This window comes from Nakaseomyces bracarensis (genome assembly GCF_045282275.1).
Source record: "Nakaseomyces bracarensis strain CBM3 chromosome Unknown Scaff7_0, whole genome shotgun sequence".
Taxonomy (NCBI): domain Eukaryota; kingdom Fungi; phylum Ascomycota; class Saccharomycetes; order Saccharomycetales; family Saccharomycetaceae; genus Nakaseomyces; species Nakaseomyces bracarensis.
This window is the reverse complement of record NW_027263968.1, coordinates 746,973-764,941: the sequence shown is the minus strand read 5'-3', so window position 1 is coordinate 764,941 and position 17,969 is coordinate 746,973. Positions and strand designations below refer to the sequence as shown.

General features: G+C 38.0%; 8 protein-coding genes across 8 annotated transcripts; 3 read left to right on the top strand and 5 right to left on the bottom strand.

The window, feature by feature from the left end:
- Positions 1-187: 187 nt before the first annotated feature.
- RNJ42_01802 (sugar porter family MFS transporter) lies at positions 188-1,948 on the top strand (the record flags this gene model as incomplete). Its single annotated transcript, XM_071051967.1, has 1 exon — positions 188-1,948. The coding sequence occupies one exon, from the start codon at positions 188-190 to the stop codon at positions 1,946-1,948; it is 1,761 nt and encodes a 586-aa protein (XP_070907357.1).
- Positions 1,949-2,373: 425 nt separating this feature from the next.
- TPT1 (tRNA 2'-phosphotransferase) lies at positions 2,374-3,060 on the bottom strand (the record flags this gene model as incomplete). The annotated part of the gene is made up of 1 exon (XM_071051966.1): positions 2,374-3,060. One exon carries the CDS (start codon positions 3,058-3,060, stop codon positions 2,374-2,376), a length of 687 nt encoding a protein of 228 aa, XP_070907356.1.
- Positions 3,061-3,353: 293 nt separating this feature from the next.
- IZH4 (Izh4p) lies at positions 3,354-4,283 on the bottom strand (the record flags this gene model as incomplete). The annotated part of the gene is made up of 1 exon (XM_071051965.1): positions 3,354-4,283. One exon carries the CDS (start codon positions 4,281-4,283, stop codon positions 3,354-3,356), a length of 930 nt encoding a protein of 309 aa, XP_070907355.1.
- A 2,040-nt stretch (positions 4,284-6,323) lies between these two features.
- Positions 6,324-9,608, top strand: PKH2 (serine/threonine protein kinase PKH2; the record flags this gene model as incomplete). The annotated part of the gene is made up of 1 exon (XM_071051964.1): positions 6,324-9,608. One exon carries the CDS (start codon positions 6,324-6,326, stop codon positions 9,606-9,608), a length of 3,285 nt encoding a protein of 1,094 aa, XP_070907354.1.
- An 87-nt stretch (positions 9,609-9,695) lies between these two features.
- On the bottom strand, positions 9,696-12,752 carry SDD3 (Sdd3p; the record flags this gene model as incomplete). The annotated part of the gene is made up of 1 exon (XM_071051963.1): positions 9,696-12,752. The coding sequence occupies one exon, from the start codon at positions 12,750-12,752 to the stop codon at positions 9,696-9,698; it is 3,057 nt and encodes a 1,018-aa protein (XP_070907353.1).
- A 1,068-nt stretch (positions 12,753-13,820) lies between these two features.
- On the top strand, positions 13,821-14,459 carry RIB3 (3,4-dihydroxy-2-butanone-4-phosphate synthase RIB3; the record flags this gene model as incomplete). The annotated part of the gene is made up of 1 exon (XM_071051962.1): positions 13,821-14,459. One exon carries the CDS (start codon positions 13,821-13,823, stop codon positions 14,457-14,459), a length of 639 nt encoding a protein of 212 aa, XP_070907352.1.
- A 665-nt stretch (positions 14,460-15,124) lies between these two features.
- WRS1 (tryptophan--tRNA ligase WRS1) lies at positions 15,125-16,411 on the bottom strand (the record flags this gene model as incomplete). The annotated part of the gene is made up of 1 exon (XM_071051961.1): positions 15,125-16,411. The coding sequence occupies one exon, from the start codon at positions 16,409-16,411 to the stop codon at positions 15,125-15,127; it is 1,287 nt and encodes a 428-aa protein (XP_070907351.1).
- Positions 16,412-16,798: 387 nt separating this feature from the next.
- Positions 16,799-17,728, bottom strand: COQ3 (hexaprenyldihydroxybenzoate methyltransferase; the record flags this gene model as incomplete). Its single annotated transcript, XM_071051960.1, has 1 exon — positions 16,799-17,728. The coding sequence occupies one exon, from the start codon at positions 17,726-17,728 to the stop codon at positions 16,799-16,801; it is 930 nt and encodes a 309-aa protein (XP_070907350.1).
- Positions 17,729-17,969: the final 241 nt, after the last annotated feature.

The window sequence follows — 17,969 nt, the reverse complement described above, 5'->3', positions numbered from 1 at the left end:
TAATAGGAATTATCAATTAAAGTGGGAAGAAAAAACTTCTTTGAAAAGGGCAAAAAAACACGTTAAATTTTGAGAGGGAGAACAAAATTTCTAAGATTGGCTTAAAATCATAAAGGATAATTCTCACTGAAACTAGTTCACATATCACGTATTCTAACAAGGACCACTATTGGAAAAAAAAAAAAGAATGAAGAGTGGTGAGAAGATAGAGTTGAACTCTATCGACAGTGCCATGGATATCAGGCAGGTGAATCAGCATGTTAGCTCGAGTAAAGACTCGAAGATCAAGAGGTCTGATGAAGAAGTAGAGGAAGATGAGTGTAGTGATGAGGAGGAGAACTCGAGGCCTAAGCATAATGACGAAGGCAGTGACCGTGTGGTGATCAAGCCTGTAAATGATGAAGACGACACCTCCGTTATTATTACTTTCAACCAAGGTGTGTCGCACTTTATTATTATGTTGACTTTTGTTGCATCATTGTCTGGGTTCCTGTTCGGTTACGATACCGGTTATATTTCCTCGGCATTGATTTCTATCGGTACCGATTTGGACCACAAGGAGTTGACTTACGGTAATAAAGAATTTATCACCTCTGCTACCTCCTTAGGTGCGCTTATATTTGCTCTTATTGCAGGGTTCTCTGTCGATATAATAGGTAGAAAGCCTTGTCTGATGATTTCAAATGTTATGTTCTTAGTCGGTGCTATATTGCAAGTCACCGCACATAGATTCTGGCAGATGACTGCCGGTAGATTCGTTATGGGTTTCGGTGTTGGTATCGGTTCCCTAATCGCTCCGCTATATATCAGTGAAATTGCTCCAAAGATGATTAGAGGTAGACTTACAGTCATTAATTCCCTGTGGCTAACTGGTGGTCAACTGGTTGCCTATGGTTGTGGTGCTGGTTTACACCATGTCCATAATGGTTGGAGAATTCTGGTGGGTCTATCGCTGATCCCAACCGTGCTACAATTTGTATTCTTTATTTTCCTGCCAGACACGCCTAGATACTACGTTATGAAGGGACAATATGAAAAAGCAAAGAGCGTTTTGAGAAGAAGTTATTCTAATGCTCCTGAAGAGTTGATCGAAAGAAAGGTCGAAGAACTAAAGGCTCTAAACCATTCTATCCCTGGTAAGAATCACGCTGAAAGAACTTGGAATGCCGTTAAAGAACTACACACCAGGCCATCTAATTTCAGAGCTTTGATCATTGCTTGTGCCCTTCAAGGTATCCAACAATTCACCGGTTGGAACTCTCTATTGTATTTCTCTGGTACTATTTTCGAGTCTATTGGTTTCAAGAACTCCTCTGCTGTCTCTATTATTGTTTCTGGTACCAATTTCGTTTTCACTTTGGTGGCTTTCTTCTGTATCGACAAGGTCGGCCGTAGAAATATTTTATTGATCGGTCTTCCAGGTATGACTGCAGGTTTAGTTATGTGTTCCATTGCATTCCACTTTATTGGTATCAAATTTGTCGGTAACGACGCTGTGGTTACGCACTCTGGTTACTCTTCTTGGGGTATTGTGATTATCGTTTTCATTATCGTGTTTGCTTCGTTCTACGCTCTAGGTATCGGTACCGTTCCATGGCAACAATCTGAGCTTTTCCCACAAAACGTCAGAGGTGTGGGTACAGCTTTTTCCACTGCTACAAACTGGGCTGGTTCGTTGGTTATTGCGGCCACTTTCTTGACTATGTTGCGTAATATCACCCCAACTGGTACATTTGCATTCTTTGCCGGTCTAGGTGTTATTTCTATTGTATTCTGTTATTATTGTTATCCTGAACTATCCGGTTTAGAATTAGAAGAAGTACAAGCAATTTTACAAGATGGTTTTAACGTCAAGGCATCCGAAGAGCTTGCCAAGAAACGTAAGAAGCAAGTTACTATCCTAAAAAAGTCAAAGCATCAACCAACTCAGGAAATAATTGAAGAATAGAGTTCCCTCTATTATCTATGAAAACCAAATCCTAAGGGGTAACCTATAATATGATATCTATATTCCAATTCTAACTATCGAAAGTAATAAAAAATAAAATAAAAATAAGATATAAACAGCTAGAAAACTTTCATGAGCCAATAACCATATATTTAACACATCCTATTCTCTTGCATATAATAAACGATTAATCTTGCGAAGAAGAGAGTTTTTATGGATAAATTACGACAATTATTGAAACACATATTTTAAAATTATCTATTTTTCTCAGTCCATCTCTATATTTTTGGAGCCTATATTCAATACAACGCTATCTACTGTATAAATCTTTGTATTACTATTATCCATAATGCTAATAAGTCTATATTTATGCTATTATGAAATTACGAAAATCATTATCAAGGGCCTCTCGATCTCCAAAACAACTATATAAATTCATAATTAATCCCTTTAGAATCAAGTAGGTGGATGAGTTCCTCTTGGTTCTTGTCCATAGACTTTTGTTTCTTAACTTTAACTACTTTGAACAATGACACATCTACATCATCTGGGGTAAGGTACACAGCATTAAGTGATTTGTATAACTGGATTTTATCTAGCATTTCTGAATTGTTGAGAAGATAAATATGGACCGAGCTAGATTTACGCATACCACTAATCACTCCGTCATCTCTCTCAGTGTCCCCAATGGATAAATGAACATGGTTTCTATTCAGTTTCTTGATAGAGCCGGACTCAACAATTTGAATGGCATTCTTCAAGGAAGTACCATGTATCAAGTTTGCAGGCAGCTGGTCAACTTCTTCCACACGCTCTAGCAACTCCTCGCTAGGTTTAATTGTCTTAATAGAGTGTCCCTGGACAGCACACACATATTCGGTGGTTCCATCGGGTCCGCCTGTCTTAATATGGTACCTTTTCTTGTCGTTTTCGTCAACAACCCTATGGAGATCCTCCAGAGTACATTTGTGGGACTTCAATCGTTGATGACTCAACAAATTTGACACTTCCACATAGCCATCGTTATCCATTGTCAGGTTCTCCTTCACCGCACCATGCCTCAGCAAATAGGACAGGGCCTTGGAAATTTGGATATCTCTCTTAGAGCTCATTCGTTGTTAGCAGCCTGGCTCGCTGAAAGCACTGTAGTTGCTTGTCAGTTGAATGAGGGTCTAAAAAGGAAATATTAGCTAAAATTTTCTCTTTAATGATCTTTATTTATACCAAAGTTTAAAGGTCAGAGTAGTAAAAACGTTAAAGGTGCTTCAATAAAAGAATTAACTAGCTTATACTAATAATGCAAAATTGATACAATCTAAATCTATTTGAGTAATATGACGTTCGATAAAAAGATAGGCCTAAGCGTTGGCTATACGTAAAATATATAGAAACAAATCATAAATAACTATTCTTTGTAGAACATTACTGGTGGGTTCTTGTGAACTATAGTGTATGCGAAGATAATTGTATTGAAATGCACCACTGTAGCCAGCACGGTGACGAATTGCGACAATTGATCTGAGTTCCCGAGGTAATCGACGATCCAGAAGGAGTCTCCCAAGGTGGACAGCGTTAGTTCTGGCAGCCTTGTCAATTGTAACAGTGCTGACAGCGAGTAGAGTGTTATCTCCCAAGTGAGGTACTGGAAGGGTACTCTCTGTTTCTTGTAACTGTCGAAGAGGCCGAACTTGACTATAGAGACCGCAATGGGCAAGCTGATGCTCATCATGCCGGATATGATGACGCAGGCCAGTTTCTGCACACGTCTGTACTGATCGTTAATGATCACTATGCATGCGATGGACATCCACATTACTGTCCATATCACGAACATCTTAAATAAGAATACGTGGTCGAAGAACGCATAGTACATTAGTGTTACTATAGAGCACGACACAAGCACCACGAGCGCCAGCTGTTTGACCTGATTCCACAACTTGCACTGGTACTCGGAGTGTCCCTTGAGAAGCTGGCCCAAGGTCATGGTACCGAAGTACATCGTAGTAGCCATAAAGAACAGGTTAATGACGATGTAGTCGGTCATCGTCGTGGATGGGTTCTGAGGCACGAGCGTCATGTCCGTGTAGAACACCAGCTTGAACAACGAGGCCAACGTACATACACCGTTCATATATATCGAGACCGTGTCGTTATTCAAGTGCGTCAACTTCCCGAGACACGACCAGTACCCACCTCCTTGCACGTAGTGGTACCCAGTACGTATCCTGGTGTTACTATACCTCCTATACCACAGAGGCAACTTATCCACACTCACCACGGTCTCTCTAAACACATCCGTCTTCTCCTGGTCCTGATCCCGGTGCTTCTTCTCCATAATTCTTCTTCAGTGTATACAGGCTAGTCTATATTCTATACATATTACATAAAGTGTAGGATGGCATGACACACTTTGTTTTGAATTGTTCAAGTCCATATATATATGAATTATAATATATAATATGATCTACACTTTAAAAATGTTGAATCATCAAGCCCAATTTCCCAGAAACGTTTTCAGCAAGCCCAGGCCAGAATGAATTAAAAGAAAAGTCCATCAGTGAAAGCACAACAAAACCGAAAGCCCAACAACCTTCTGCCCCCCCACAGACACAGGAAGAAGCTAACCCAAGAAAAATAAATAAACAACTCTCAAGCCATTGCTAATGTAATATTCCAGTACCCAGCAATCGTTTTCCCCAACCCATAATAAACGGAGAGAAGAACATACAATGGTGGGGATAACATTCTATTAAGATTATCCTAATACCACCCCTCCATTGTAGCTACTATTCTATATCATGCTATTATGGCTACAATCTACGATGTTCTGACAAAGTGATGTAGTAGCGATAAATATCAATACAATGTAACATCTTAATTTATAGAAGTATCATATTGTGATGGACTATTATGGACCACCATGTGTCAAACCTAACAAGGTTGTAATCCTAATGATATCGTAGCATGCAGACGTAGGAGTTAAAATCAGCCTATAACCGTTTGTCGATTTGCCAATATCAATGTCATATTACAATAATCCTATAATAGCATTACGCCATACAACATTTAAAGATTGGAATAGTCGTTTACAGTGGCTATTACCATAACTAAAACTATAACACTATAATAAAAATAGTACAATACCTAATACTATAATTGTATAATAGTATAATAGTACAATCAAAATACTATAATACTACAATACTATAATACTAGGGCAATATAACAATAATGACATAGCATTGTTGCAACAGTATAATTCTGAATACAATGTAATATCGTATAGAGCATTCTTATGTATCTTGTTCTTATTCAGTTATACTTACCAAAATGTGGAGTATGTCAATTTATATGAACGTATATAAATGTATGCTATTGTGGAAGCTAATAAACTATCTCAACTTATAAAGAATAAATAGTATGACAGTAATGAGTACCCCAATTGGGGGTTTTTGAATGTTGGGGCTAAGTCCCTAGCTAGATTAAATTGTGTCAATGTTTATATCACCGATATGAATTGAAAAGTGGAAGGTACGATTGACTGCTACAAGAGCTGGAATTACAGTGATCCAACCAGTTGGTTAAAGGGGGTTTCAATCTTTGGCTAACATGGTTCGACCACGCCTGAATTGTTCAATAATCCAAAACAAAAAGCATCCACGTACTTGTCCACAATACATATCACCAAATTATGATAAATAAATATAATACTATATCCAACAATATTTGTAATGTATAAATAAAAATAAAAAAATTACCAAGTATATAAAATTATAAAATAGTAAGTATCTAGCATATAATATCACACCAACGTGCTATAATATAATACAATAATATAATAATATAATAATATAATAATATAATAATATAATAATAATAGAATAACTATACATGCAACATATATATTTGTATTAGTATATACAGATAAAAATATATGATAAATAATACAAATATTATAAATACTGTTGCACTAATATAATCAATATAATAATAAAATATTTTTGAAATTAAATTAAATTAAATTAAATTAAATTAAATTAAATTAAATAAAACTAAATTAAATTAATATAATTATAATATAATATAGTTAATAAGTACCTAGTAAATCAATATAAATAAACTAATAAAATATAAAATATTATAATAATATTAATATAATTATAATACAATAATATAATATTATTAATATATTAATATATTAATAAATTAATTTATGAAAATGACGTCTTTCTGAGAGACGCGGGCGCAAAGAGAAAAATTATTAGGAACGGGGGTCTTATATGAGGGACGCGTGGGCAAGGAGAGTTATATTAACGTTGTATTATAGTAGAGGTATAAGCCAAGGCAAGAGTTTAAAACGCTAAACGGACGCAATATGACTTATTCGGATGAACGGTCGGCTCATTCTCGGCCGCTGTTGCCCACTGATGAGCGAGATCTGAATGACCAGCTGGCACGTATGCATATGGAGCATGATGAAGTGGAGGTTGGGATGGGCGGACGCAGCTCTTCTAATAGGAACATGGCTGATTTGATATACGAGAGGAAGAACTACCATCCTCAGGTGCAGAAGGCGCTTACGGACACTGGGAATTTCATAGCCATGTACAATCATAACAACAGGAGTGTGGACAATGGTGACGATGAGGATGATGAGCGGATTTCGCTTGGGAGTGAGGACAATACGGAGCAGTACATTGGTGAGATTACTGAGGAAGAAGAGGAGGACGATGGCGGAGACGGGGGGAACCGTAGGAGGAATGAGGCGTTGGATGACGACGATGGAGATCTGGTTAGTGATAGTTCTTATGCTACTGCTGGGTTGACCATTGATCCGGCACTTAAGCGGAGGCAGGACGAGTGGGCTAAGCGAGGAGCAGCGCAGATTGTCAAGGAGACAGTGAACCCTGAGACCGGGGCCCGCGAGAAGAAAGTTATTAGAAAGGGTATCAAGGACTTCAAGTTCGGCGAGATGGTCGGTGACGGTGCGTATTCCACTGTTATGCTGGCTACCGCTAGGGACTCAGGCAAGAAATACGCTGTGAAAGTGCTAAATAAGGAGTATCTGATCAAACAGAAGAAGGTGAAGTATGTGAACATAGAAAAGAACGCACTACAGCGGTTGAACAACTCCAGAGGTATCGTGAAACTGTTCTTTACCTTTCAGGACGAGTCTAGTCTGTATTTCCTATTAGAGTACGCTCCAAACGGTGATTTCCTTTCTGTGATGAAGAAATACGGATCGCTTAGCGAGGAATGCACTCGTTACTATAGTGCTCAGATTATTGATGGTATTTACTATTTGCATAAGAAGGGTATTATCCACAGAGATATCAAACCAGAAAACATACTGTTAGACAAGGATATGAAAGTAAAGATCACCGACTTTGGTACTGCTAAGATACTAGATCCTAAGGAACCCAACGAGGATCCACCACAGTACAATTTGTTTACAAGATCCAAATCATTCGTTGGGACAGCAGAATATGTCTCTCCAGAGCTACTGAATGATAGCTATGCTGATGCCAGATCAGATATTTGGGCATTTGGTTGTATCGTGTTCCAAATGATTGCAGGTAAGCCACCTTTCAAAGCCACTAATGAGTACTTGACATTTCAAAAAGTTATGAAAGTTCAATATGCATTCACAGCTGGGTTCCCAGTTGTTATTAGAGATCTGGTGAAGAGGATTCTGATTAAAGCTCCTGAACAAAGATTGACCATTCCACAAATAGAAAAGCATCATTTTTTTAAGGGTATGGGTTTTGAAGATGGCTCCATCTGGACTACTACCCCACCTGAGATTATGCCTTATAAGATCAATGCTAAATCCATGCAACCAGTGCCTGAACTGAAGGATGCTTTGAAACGCCCTATAACTCTTCCAAAGAGACAACTACAAAAAAATGTATATTCTTCTTCTACTCCGGCATTGGTTCCGTCAAGTGATAATTCTGATATACCTACTAGAAGTGAGAGTACAGGCAATGAAATCACAAAGAAGACTACTGATGAGAGGACTGCACAGATCTTGGAAAATGCAAGAAAATCTGTTAGTAATAGAAAAATGCAACTGTCCAGGAGACAGGCAAGTGGTGCTGCGTCTGCTGCATCTGTTGCACTATCAAGAAAATCTAGTCAAGCAAGCTCCATACCCACTAGAAAACGGACCTCTCCATCAACTCCTGTATCAGAATTTACAAGTCGTTTCGAATCTCCTGTTGCGTCAAGATCTCAATCTAATAATGGCACAAGAGAGAATTCACCAGCATCATTCAATAATGTTCCATCAGCTAATAACCGTAATAATTCCATTACTCATAATGCATTTTCACCTATCTCAACTATTGTTGAATCTCCAAAAACTGAGTCTGATAAGAACCTCTCAAATGAATATATCCATGCCCATTCTTATTCCCATAACCAAGATTATTGGTCTCAATTCTTAAATAGCAGTAAAGAATCCATTCTTAAGAGAGAGGAAGTTGGTCTTACAATTGTCCATACAGACATCTTAGAGAAAAGGATACTAAAAACAAACGGATTACTCGCGGAACCCCAGATTAATGGATCATCAAGATCAACACTACTTTCTCAAGTTGCAAGAGGAGGTGGTTCCACAACAGGTTTTAGGGAGGCTAGTAATTTGCCAGAAGAGAGATACTATACTAAATATCAAATAGATGTTCCTATGATTGATGATGATTACAAAAGTAATGACGGAATAATTACACCATTAATGTCTGACAATGTGGAAATACCTACAGTAGTCTCTGGAGAAACTGACACACCAAATGAAGAAGGCAATACAAATATTTCTGGTAAATTTAAAAAGCTCTTCCATAATAACAAACTTGCTAATCTCGGAGAATACAGAAACCTCGAGCGCTACAAGTATTACAAAAGGACTTTGTTATTGACTAATAAAGGCAGATTAATCATCTTAGTAAAAATGAAAGGTAACGATGCTACTGGTCAGTTTGCAGAACTATATTCTATTAATTTATATCAACATGGTTGTAAAGTAAGAGAATTAAGCTTTCCAACAACTACCAATAACCATTCAGAAAACGCTGGTTATGTCGTTGTTGAAACTCCATATAATTCATTTATCATTAGATGTGCAAGAAATGAAACTAGAAGATGGATTAATACATTACTGAAAAGCACCTCATTAGATAACATTCATACGACAAAGAAGTCTAACAGACCTAAGATCGAAACTCCATCATATAGTAGTCCAACTGTACCAAAATATAATAAACCTTTGGTATCTCCAACAATTGGTATTCCAAGAGATCGAGTCGTTTCACCATCTACTGCTAATAAACCATCATTTCCTCATGAAGCTAATGATAACAATCAACCTGGTGGTCAGAAATCGAGTCGTTTGTTTGATAATTTCGTTCATTCGAGGGAAAGGAAAACAAAATCTTCTTCACAAGTCCCGCTTTCAAGTAAGCTTGTAAATGGTTTGCCAACAAACGTATCTAACGCTTCTGCTGTATTTGGTCTCGGGTTGAATTCATTGCCCAAGACACATAGCCATTCACCTCAACATTCACCACAACCACCAGAACCAAAGCCAACAAAAAAGACAATAACTCCTACAAACTCTAGACTTTTGAGTAGAAGTGAAAACATTTTAAGACATAAGTAGGGTAATAGCAATTAAATATCAATAGTCATTTCTATACTCTATAATTTAGGAACCTATGTTGGTTTATATATCAGATAGGAAATCAATTTATTCTTCCATTGAAACATCACTCTCTGCCTCGGAATCGTCTTCCTCTAGTTCTTCAACTTCAACCTCAAACCCTTCTGATTCCAAAAATTCTTGAACAGATTCAAGTTTTGAAGGATGGCAACTAACAAAAACAACACTTTTCTGACTATCGAACAGGTTTATTAGATACTTCTTCATCATTTTCTCAAGGTCAGATATAGTTACTTCACTCAATCTCTTTAAATAGACGGATTTGAAGTCAGGACCTCTTTGATAGAGGTTATCATCAACATATTTCATCAAACCGGCATTGAAATAACCGTCCTCAACAGTAGCCATATGGTTGATTATAGAACTCATAGCACCTTCCATCAAAAGTGGTTCAAACTGCGATTTCCCTTGAGCAAATGAATCAACTATCTCTTTACCAGCCTTATAACATCCAATAATGTCAGCACCTCTATAGATACTGAAACCCCAGGAGTTAATCTCTGTTAACTTCAACATGTTAGCACCATAGGCTAAACCAGCACCTCTAATACCCTTCCAGAAGGGACCTTCAACACATTGAAGATACTCCGAGGCTAATGAGACCTTAGCATAGTCCTCGTGGTGGTAATCTAAATCAAATGGTACCTTAGTAATAACATTCATATAAGAAGATTCTGAAGCTGGGGTAGTGATAATAAAAGCTTTTCCATTAGGATTCTTACATATATCAGAAACACCATTAAGTAGTCTAGGAGCAGGGGGGATTTTATGCTCACCGAACTCATTATTGTCTTTTTCCATGTTGGACAACAATCCATTCCATGGTTCATAAACTGAATCCTCACCACCAATTGCTGCTACATCACCCAACAATAAAATACGGAACTTGGTGAAATGAGTACGAAGTTGCGATCTCATGGTCTCTAGCTTTGGCAAAACCTTATCTTCAAAGTCACCTGCTTCGATACTCTCTAAAACTTCCTCCAAGAAGGATTCAGAATATAATGGATCAACAGACTTCTTTAAAGAACGCTCATTATATAGATTTCTGTTACCGATGGACTCCAGCATCATAACACCTTCTCTCTTCAGTTCAACAATGGAATCCAAATAATTCTCCAACATGACCTTAATACGGTTTTCATCAAATACCATATCGAACAAAACATGATTAAACCACTCCACAGCACTGGCATAGTCATCGGCTCTACATCTAATCATAATATCAATCAAGTCAGGACAGGCGCCAGAAAGACCAAGTGTTACTTTGGCATCCAATGTTTCAGTTTTTAATTTAGCAACGACTTCTTCATATGGAATTATGCCACCATCAGTTGTTGACTTCATTGGCAGAGAGAAAATTTCATGAAATACTTGATAATATGGCAGCAAAGAAGTATCTTTGATGAACATGGTATTCAAGAGACAATGCACCTCTACAAAACGACTAGGGAAATTTTCAATATGGAATGGAATAGGAAAGTTTTTCGAAGTTTGATGTTCTCTACTTTCAGTATCAATGAAATCAACGCTTGCAGCAGGATTTTCAATAGAGAAACTGTCCAAAATATTCTTAGGTATCTCAACATCGTTTCTTTTCTTTGCTGCCTCGAGCTTAGTAGCCAAATCTCTTCTTCCAGACTCACCATACTTTTCTTCTCTCGATTTTAACAGTTTCTCTTTTTCAGTCTCCATATCCTCATTCATCTTTGAGCTTGGTTTGCCAACAACGATAACAGGTTTATTATCCACAAATATTTTTTTAGTCAGTTCCTCCCATTGCGTCACTGTCCATTTATTTATCAAGGTATCGTAATCTTCTAGGGATTTTAGAGTATCTGTCATTGAGGTACCATCTGAAGTACCGTATAGGAAATCGGATATAACAGCTTGTGACAAAGTATCACTTGCATTCTTCTCACATCTCATAACAAATTCCCATTTTGAGTTTGTGATCACTTGTCTCAGTCTAGTCAAATCTATTTTATGGTTAGCAAATATTTCTAAGGCCTTTTCTGTTGTTAGTTGTAGTTTTTCTGTAGGCACACCATGCAAATTCAAATTTATTATAGTTCTTAGGTAGTCATCTGTGTAGTAATCGACAGAGTTGGCGTATGGGTCATCAATTTCGACCAGTTCCATATTGAATGGAGAAATACTTGAGTCAGTAAAGTACTCCAACAACATAGTAACAGCCAAATCAGCTTCATAAGCATCGTATTTCTCACCGATCCATGAGAGTAAAATCTCACCAAGGGACTCATCGGATTCTGGAAACTCAACAGTTGATTGTATGATGGAATCTCTCTTCTCCGGAATTTGAGAAGCTAGCGTATCCACAAATGGTCTCTTGATCACCTCTGATTCGTAAGTAGGTAACGTAGCATCCCATTCACCCACTATATCAAGCAGTTCTCGTTCCGGAACATTACCGGTTATTATCAAACATAGGTTTTGGGCAGAATACATCTCTTTGTGGAAGTTTCTAATCTCCTCGTTGGTCAACTCTCTTAAGTTCTTCGTTAAACCACCAGTCTCAGAGCGGTAGCCACTACCCTCTGGGAACATAAGTCTCTGTTTCTCCAAAGAGGCCAGGAACCAACTCTGAGATTCGATACCTTCCATCTCACTATAGACCACACCTTTATCAGTGAGGTCTTCTGGGTCAACGTGGTACACTTCAGTGACACAGGCTTCATCCGTTAGTGTGGGGCTCAACAAGTGATCTAGGTAAACGGGTAGAAGTTTCTTAAACCCCTTCCAACCAGCACTCGTTAGTGTGTAGACGGTCTGGTCAGTAGCGGTCCATGCATTGGTGGAGGACATACATAGATTACCGACTGTGTCCAGGAGACCCTTGTATGGATACTTTTTAGAACCCATAAATAGCAAATGTTCCAGGGTATGTGGCACACCAGAGTCGTTAGGACATTCGGTAGCTACGGCAAAGTACCCTTCCACCAGTGGAGACGATTTATGGTTGATATGAACTAGTTGCAGTTTGGTACGTGGCGAGACATACTTAGAAATGTGGTACTGAGGGGCGTAGTCCAATTGGAAACTAACCAGCTTGTTAAATACCATCCTAGCCTTATTGAATATCGTTGTTATATTATTTAAAATAAAAAAGAAGATAGGTTAGTAGCTTTCAAGTTCCCTTGTAATACTGATATGGCTGTTACACAAGAAAATTTTTTTTTTCTTCTTCCTTCTTCTATTTGGGTCTTATCTTTTATAGAGCCTTGCTTTTTTTTTTTTTTTTACTTATTATTTTATTTACTAAGATTTATTAATAAAATACAACGTTATACATAAAATCAGATCATTTCGGTTTGACGTCTTCATCAGAATCAGAAGTCTAACGTCTAAAAAAAACCGTAATATCATCATATTATTTTTTCTCTTAATCTATATAAAAAAAAAAAGGACTTTTTCTGTTGATAAGAACTTCCTATTTTTTTTCTTCTTTCACCTGAAAGATATGCTACAAATGTCCATTGCTTGCTTTTATTTCAATATAATAGAAGTTATACCACTAATGTAAATGAGCTTTTGGGCTTTTATAACCCAAAAAAAATTTTTTTTTTGTCAAATTCGACTTGCGATGAGCCGTACAATGCGAGTGAAAAATCTTGTGACCTGTTAGTACCCAATGACATGAATTGTATAAATAAGTACCGGGCTATAAATACTGAGCATATAGTATCAATATAACCATTGGTTCATATAAAATAATGTAATGCATTGAAATAACAGCTCGTATTTTGAAATGACAGAGACGGCTCGCTTCAGCCCTCTCTCTCTCTCTCTTATCTCCGGCTCATAGTGGGCTCTTATCACCGGTCGTAAACATTTGACGTTAGAATGCCGTAGAAACCGCTGGAGAGCTGAAAAATTTTTGGTGGAAGGCCCTACGGCCAAGAGAAGCTTTGGCAGTTGACTGACACATTGGAAGCAGTGGAAGCACTGAGGACTTGCCACTTAACGTAAGGATTAGTCAAGTAGGAACCGATTTACGGGTCGAAATATAGTCTAAATAATCATATATAAGTCAATTGATTGTCATTGAATACCAATTGTAATATATTTATTTCAAAACCTGAAAAAAACAACAACAACACAATACAACAAACAACAATAACTATATAAACAATGGTACAATTCACTGAAATTAAGGATGCAATTGAGCATTTCAAGCAGAACAAGTTTGTTATTGTCATGGACGATGAAAGCCGTGAGAATGAAGGTGACTTGATCTGTGCTGCTGCCAATGTCACTGAGGAACATCTAGCTTTCTTAGTTAGACACTCTTCCGGGTACGTCTGCACTCCTATGAGCAATACAATTGCTGACCGTTTGGACCTGCCTTTGATGAGAGGTAATCTGAAGTGCGAGAGTGCCGATGACGACAGACATGGTACTGCTTACACTATCACTGTTGATGTTGCCGAGGGCACCACTACTGGTATTTCCGCACATGACAGGGCTCTAACGTGTGCCAAATTGGCTGATCCATCTGCCAAGCCACAACAATTCCTAAAACCTGGTCATGTCTGTCCTCTGAGGGCTAAGGACGGTGGTGTGCTAACCAGAGACGGTCACACTGAGGCCGCCGTCGACTTGTGTAGACTGAGTGGGTTGCCTGAAGTCGGTGTCATCTGTGAACTGGTCAACGACAGAGACGGCTCCATGATGAGATTGAACGACTGTGCTGAGTTCGGTGAGAAGTTCAACATCCCATTGATTACCATCCAAGATTTGATCAAGTACATCAAGGAAAACAATTTATAATTCTGATGATGTGTTATCCAATCTTCTTTCTATATAGCAAAATACAAACTTACAACGACAAAAAGAAAAAAAACAAAGAATCAATTAATAACAAATAATATAATAACGACACTATAGGTAATGTTTCTTTTTTCAATCTAATTCCCAATCATTTGTGTCCATAATAGAACGGTTTCTGAAATTTATTTTAGAAATAATGACATTTTTTTTATTTTATTTTTTATCTACTTGTTTTAAACTAAATTAATATTAAATTTATGTTGATATCAATATTAGGTCTTCTTTATAAATTTAGCGCGGGGGTACTGAATTATTATTGAAGAGACCTTATTATTGATGAGCTCTTAAAAAGTCTTACCCAAAATAAAAACAAAAAAAACTTTTAAATTCCAGTTATAATCCATTGTCTAAAACCAAAAAAGCATTAAATTAGAAAAACACTAAAAAAACTTATTACGAAACAGTCTATTGAAATATTCACCTAACGTCCATATTTTTATATTTTTATTTACAATCATTTTTTAATATATATTGTATTGCACAAAAAGAAAAATGGTGGGACGATTTTATTATAACATCTTTTTATAGTATTAAATAATGGGATACAACAAACTCTCTATATATATTTATCTTTCTATCTTATCAGGGCTTGTTCAAAAAAAACATTATTTCTTTTGTTTTGGTTCCTTTGGCTTTGGTGGGACTATTCTTTCCTTTTGACCCCAGACTAATTTGTGTGGTTTCATGAACTTGTCTAAGATGTCATCGGTAACTTGGCCTCTACGTTCTTGGAAGCCCTTGATGAATTCCTGTAGAACCTCTATACAGTACTTCTTCATTTCACCGGATAGCAATTCACCAGCTCTGTATTTCTCTGCGCATTCCTTTAGGAATTCGTCGTCGTCCTTGAAGAAGGACATGTATTGGAAGGCAACATCCACGTCTGGGTTACCACCCTTCTCTCTATGTAGCTCCACGGAGACTTGACCACCACTGAAGGCATACTTGTTGATCTTCTTTTGGATTTGCTTTGGAGTATCGGTCATGAAGATGGCGGTGTTTTCATCAGAAGCACTCATCTTGGTGGTGGAGCCTTGCAAGGCAGGGAAAAACTTAGAATGTAGCAAGGCTGGCTTGGAGAACTTCAACTTATCGGCAACGTCTCTACAGACTCTGAAGTATGGGTCCTGGTCAATAGCACATGGGATCAGACATGGTGTCTTAGCTGGAAGACCAAGCACATCAGGGAACGAACTTGGGAAAGCAGTAGCAATTTGGATGGAAGCAAAGTGGAACTTACCGATACAGTCGGAGTCATTGAAACCGAACACGGCCTTGGCAGTGGAACCAGTGATTTGTCTAGAGGTACGCACAACATTTTCATAGAATGCACCACCCATGTACTCCAAGTCTGAGAAGATAAAAGTGTTCTCTGGGTTGAAACCAACAGCAATGATATCACGAGCGTTGTCACAAGCATAACCCTTCACATCATCAATGGTCAACTTCTGCTTAAATAAGAACTTCTCATCATCTGTCAACTCAATAACCAATGGAACATCGAATACCTCCTGTAACCACTTAGTGAACAAGAAAGGAATCATATGGCCCATGTGCATAGAGTCACTGGATGGACCTCTACCGGTATATAGGAAGAATGGCTTGCCTTGTTCATAAAGATCAAGGATTTTATTGAAATCACGCTCACTAAAGAACAATCCCTTACGTAGGAAATGGTGCGCCTTCTGACCAGTCACTTGCTCAAACCTGTTCAAGGTCTCTTCATTAATTGGCTTAGTACCAAATTGGGAAATAAGCTTGGTGTAGTCAATCTCTTGAGCAACACCATTCTCATCAACAGCACCAGCAACATCCCAAGGAGTAACAACTTGACCCTTGTCAGCAGTCTTCAAATCAGCAACCTGCTCAGTAACCTTCTCAATATCAGCCATTTTTGTCTCTTATAGTTCTTTTTTAGGTAGGATGGCTTGGCCTTGTTTGTACAAATAGTAATAAAGAGGATTAATGAATATATCCAACGGTTATACTAAATCGCAGCTGCCATGGATAGTAATCATAGCACTACAATCACCTTTGGCCAAAAATTTTTCAGTGCTTACAGGCCTTCTTGCAATTTTTTCAGCTCATCTCGATGACTCCCTGCGGACTTTTCTAAGACATCCATTGCCATTGTCATCAAAGTAATAATATAGTGATGACCAAATATTGCAACAAGACCCTGTTAAACTCCCACGAACTTATCGATTCAGTTTCAATATTTAGCATTTATTTACAAAATTTGTATAGATTAATTGGGCCATTAAAATCTTGGCTTCTTTTCACTCTGATTTCCTGACTGCCATGAAGTAGTTACCAAAGTCGGGGCATTCATGTTCGACCCAGCCCTTTAGAGGCAGGTACATCATGCCTTTGCAGTCCAGGATCTTGTGTCTGTGAGGCTGGTTCTTGCTGAACCATTCTCGTATTTCTTTAGAGTTGATGTACTTACTTAGGTGGTGGGTGCCCTTTGGTACAATTTTCAGGACCTCTTCGGCCATGAAAATAGTAGTAAACCATGAGATTGGGTCTCTGTTGATCGTGCTAACGTAGAGAACTCCTCCGGGGTTCAGTCTGTTCCAGGCGTGCTTCAGGATTTCTGATGGGTAATCGACGTGCTCTAGCATTTCGAAACAAGTCACGATGTCGTACTTCTCCTTGACGTCTTCTAATGCCTTCAGGTCATAGTCCAGTTTGTTCACTAAAGCTGGGTCCTGCTTGGCGTGCTCTCTAGCTACTGCAATTACCTCGGGAGTCAAATCTATACCATAAACACTACTGATAAAGGGTAAACGAGCCATTGACTCGCCCAAAAGACCACCACCACATCCAATGTCCAAAACAGAGTACTGCTTCTGTATCAATTGACTATCTATCTCCTGTGTAAGCTCACGATCAATATTTTTACAGACATAACTTGGAAGAAATTGCTCGTGGTTAAACCCAGGAATGAAAATATCTGGGTTATCAACCTTCACGCAACTTCGTAGCGTCTGCTGGATAAAATCAAGTCTCGCATTGTTCATTAAATGCAATATACGCTGTGGGCCATGCGGATCCCACCATGTAGGTGCCAATTCCGTGAAATGACTGATTTCATCCGCTGTAGCCTCCGTGCTCTTAAACCTCCTGGCTATAGTGCCAACCCTGGGTATCTTACCAATTCCGAACCTTAACATCGCAGTCTTACCAATTGAACCTGAACAAAGCATCTGATCCTTAATAAATGGTCTTCTCTATAGCTATATGCAATATGCAAACATAATTATTTATTTTAAATTAATTAATCCCTACACATTAGCCGTTTTCGTATACCCTCGCTTTGTAAGCGAATGGTTACTATGGCAATATAATGTAGCTAAAATATTAATTGAATATATAATTTAAAAACAAAGCCAGTTGCAAGTAAAGTTGACTCTATAAAATAAGAAACCGGGCAATTAAAATAAGCAA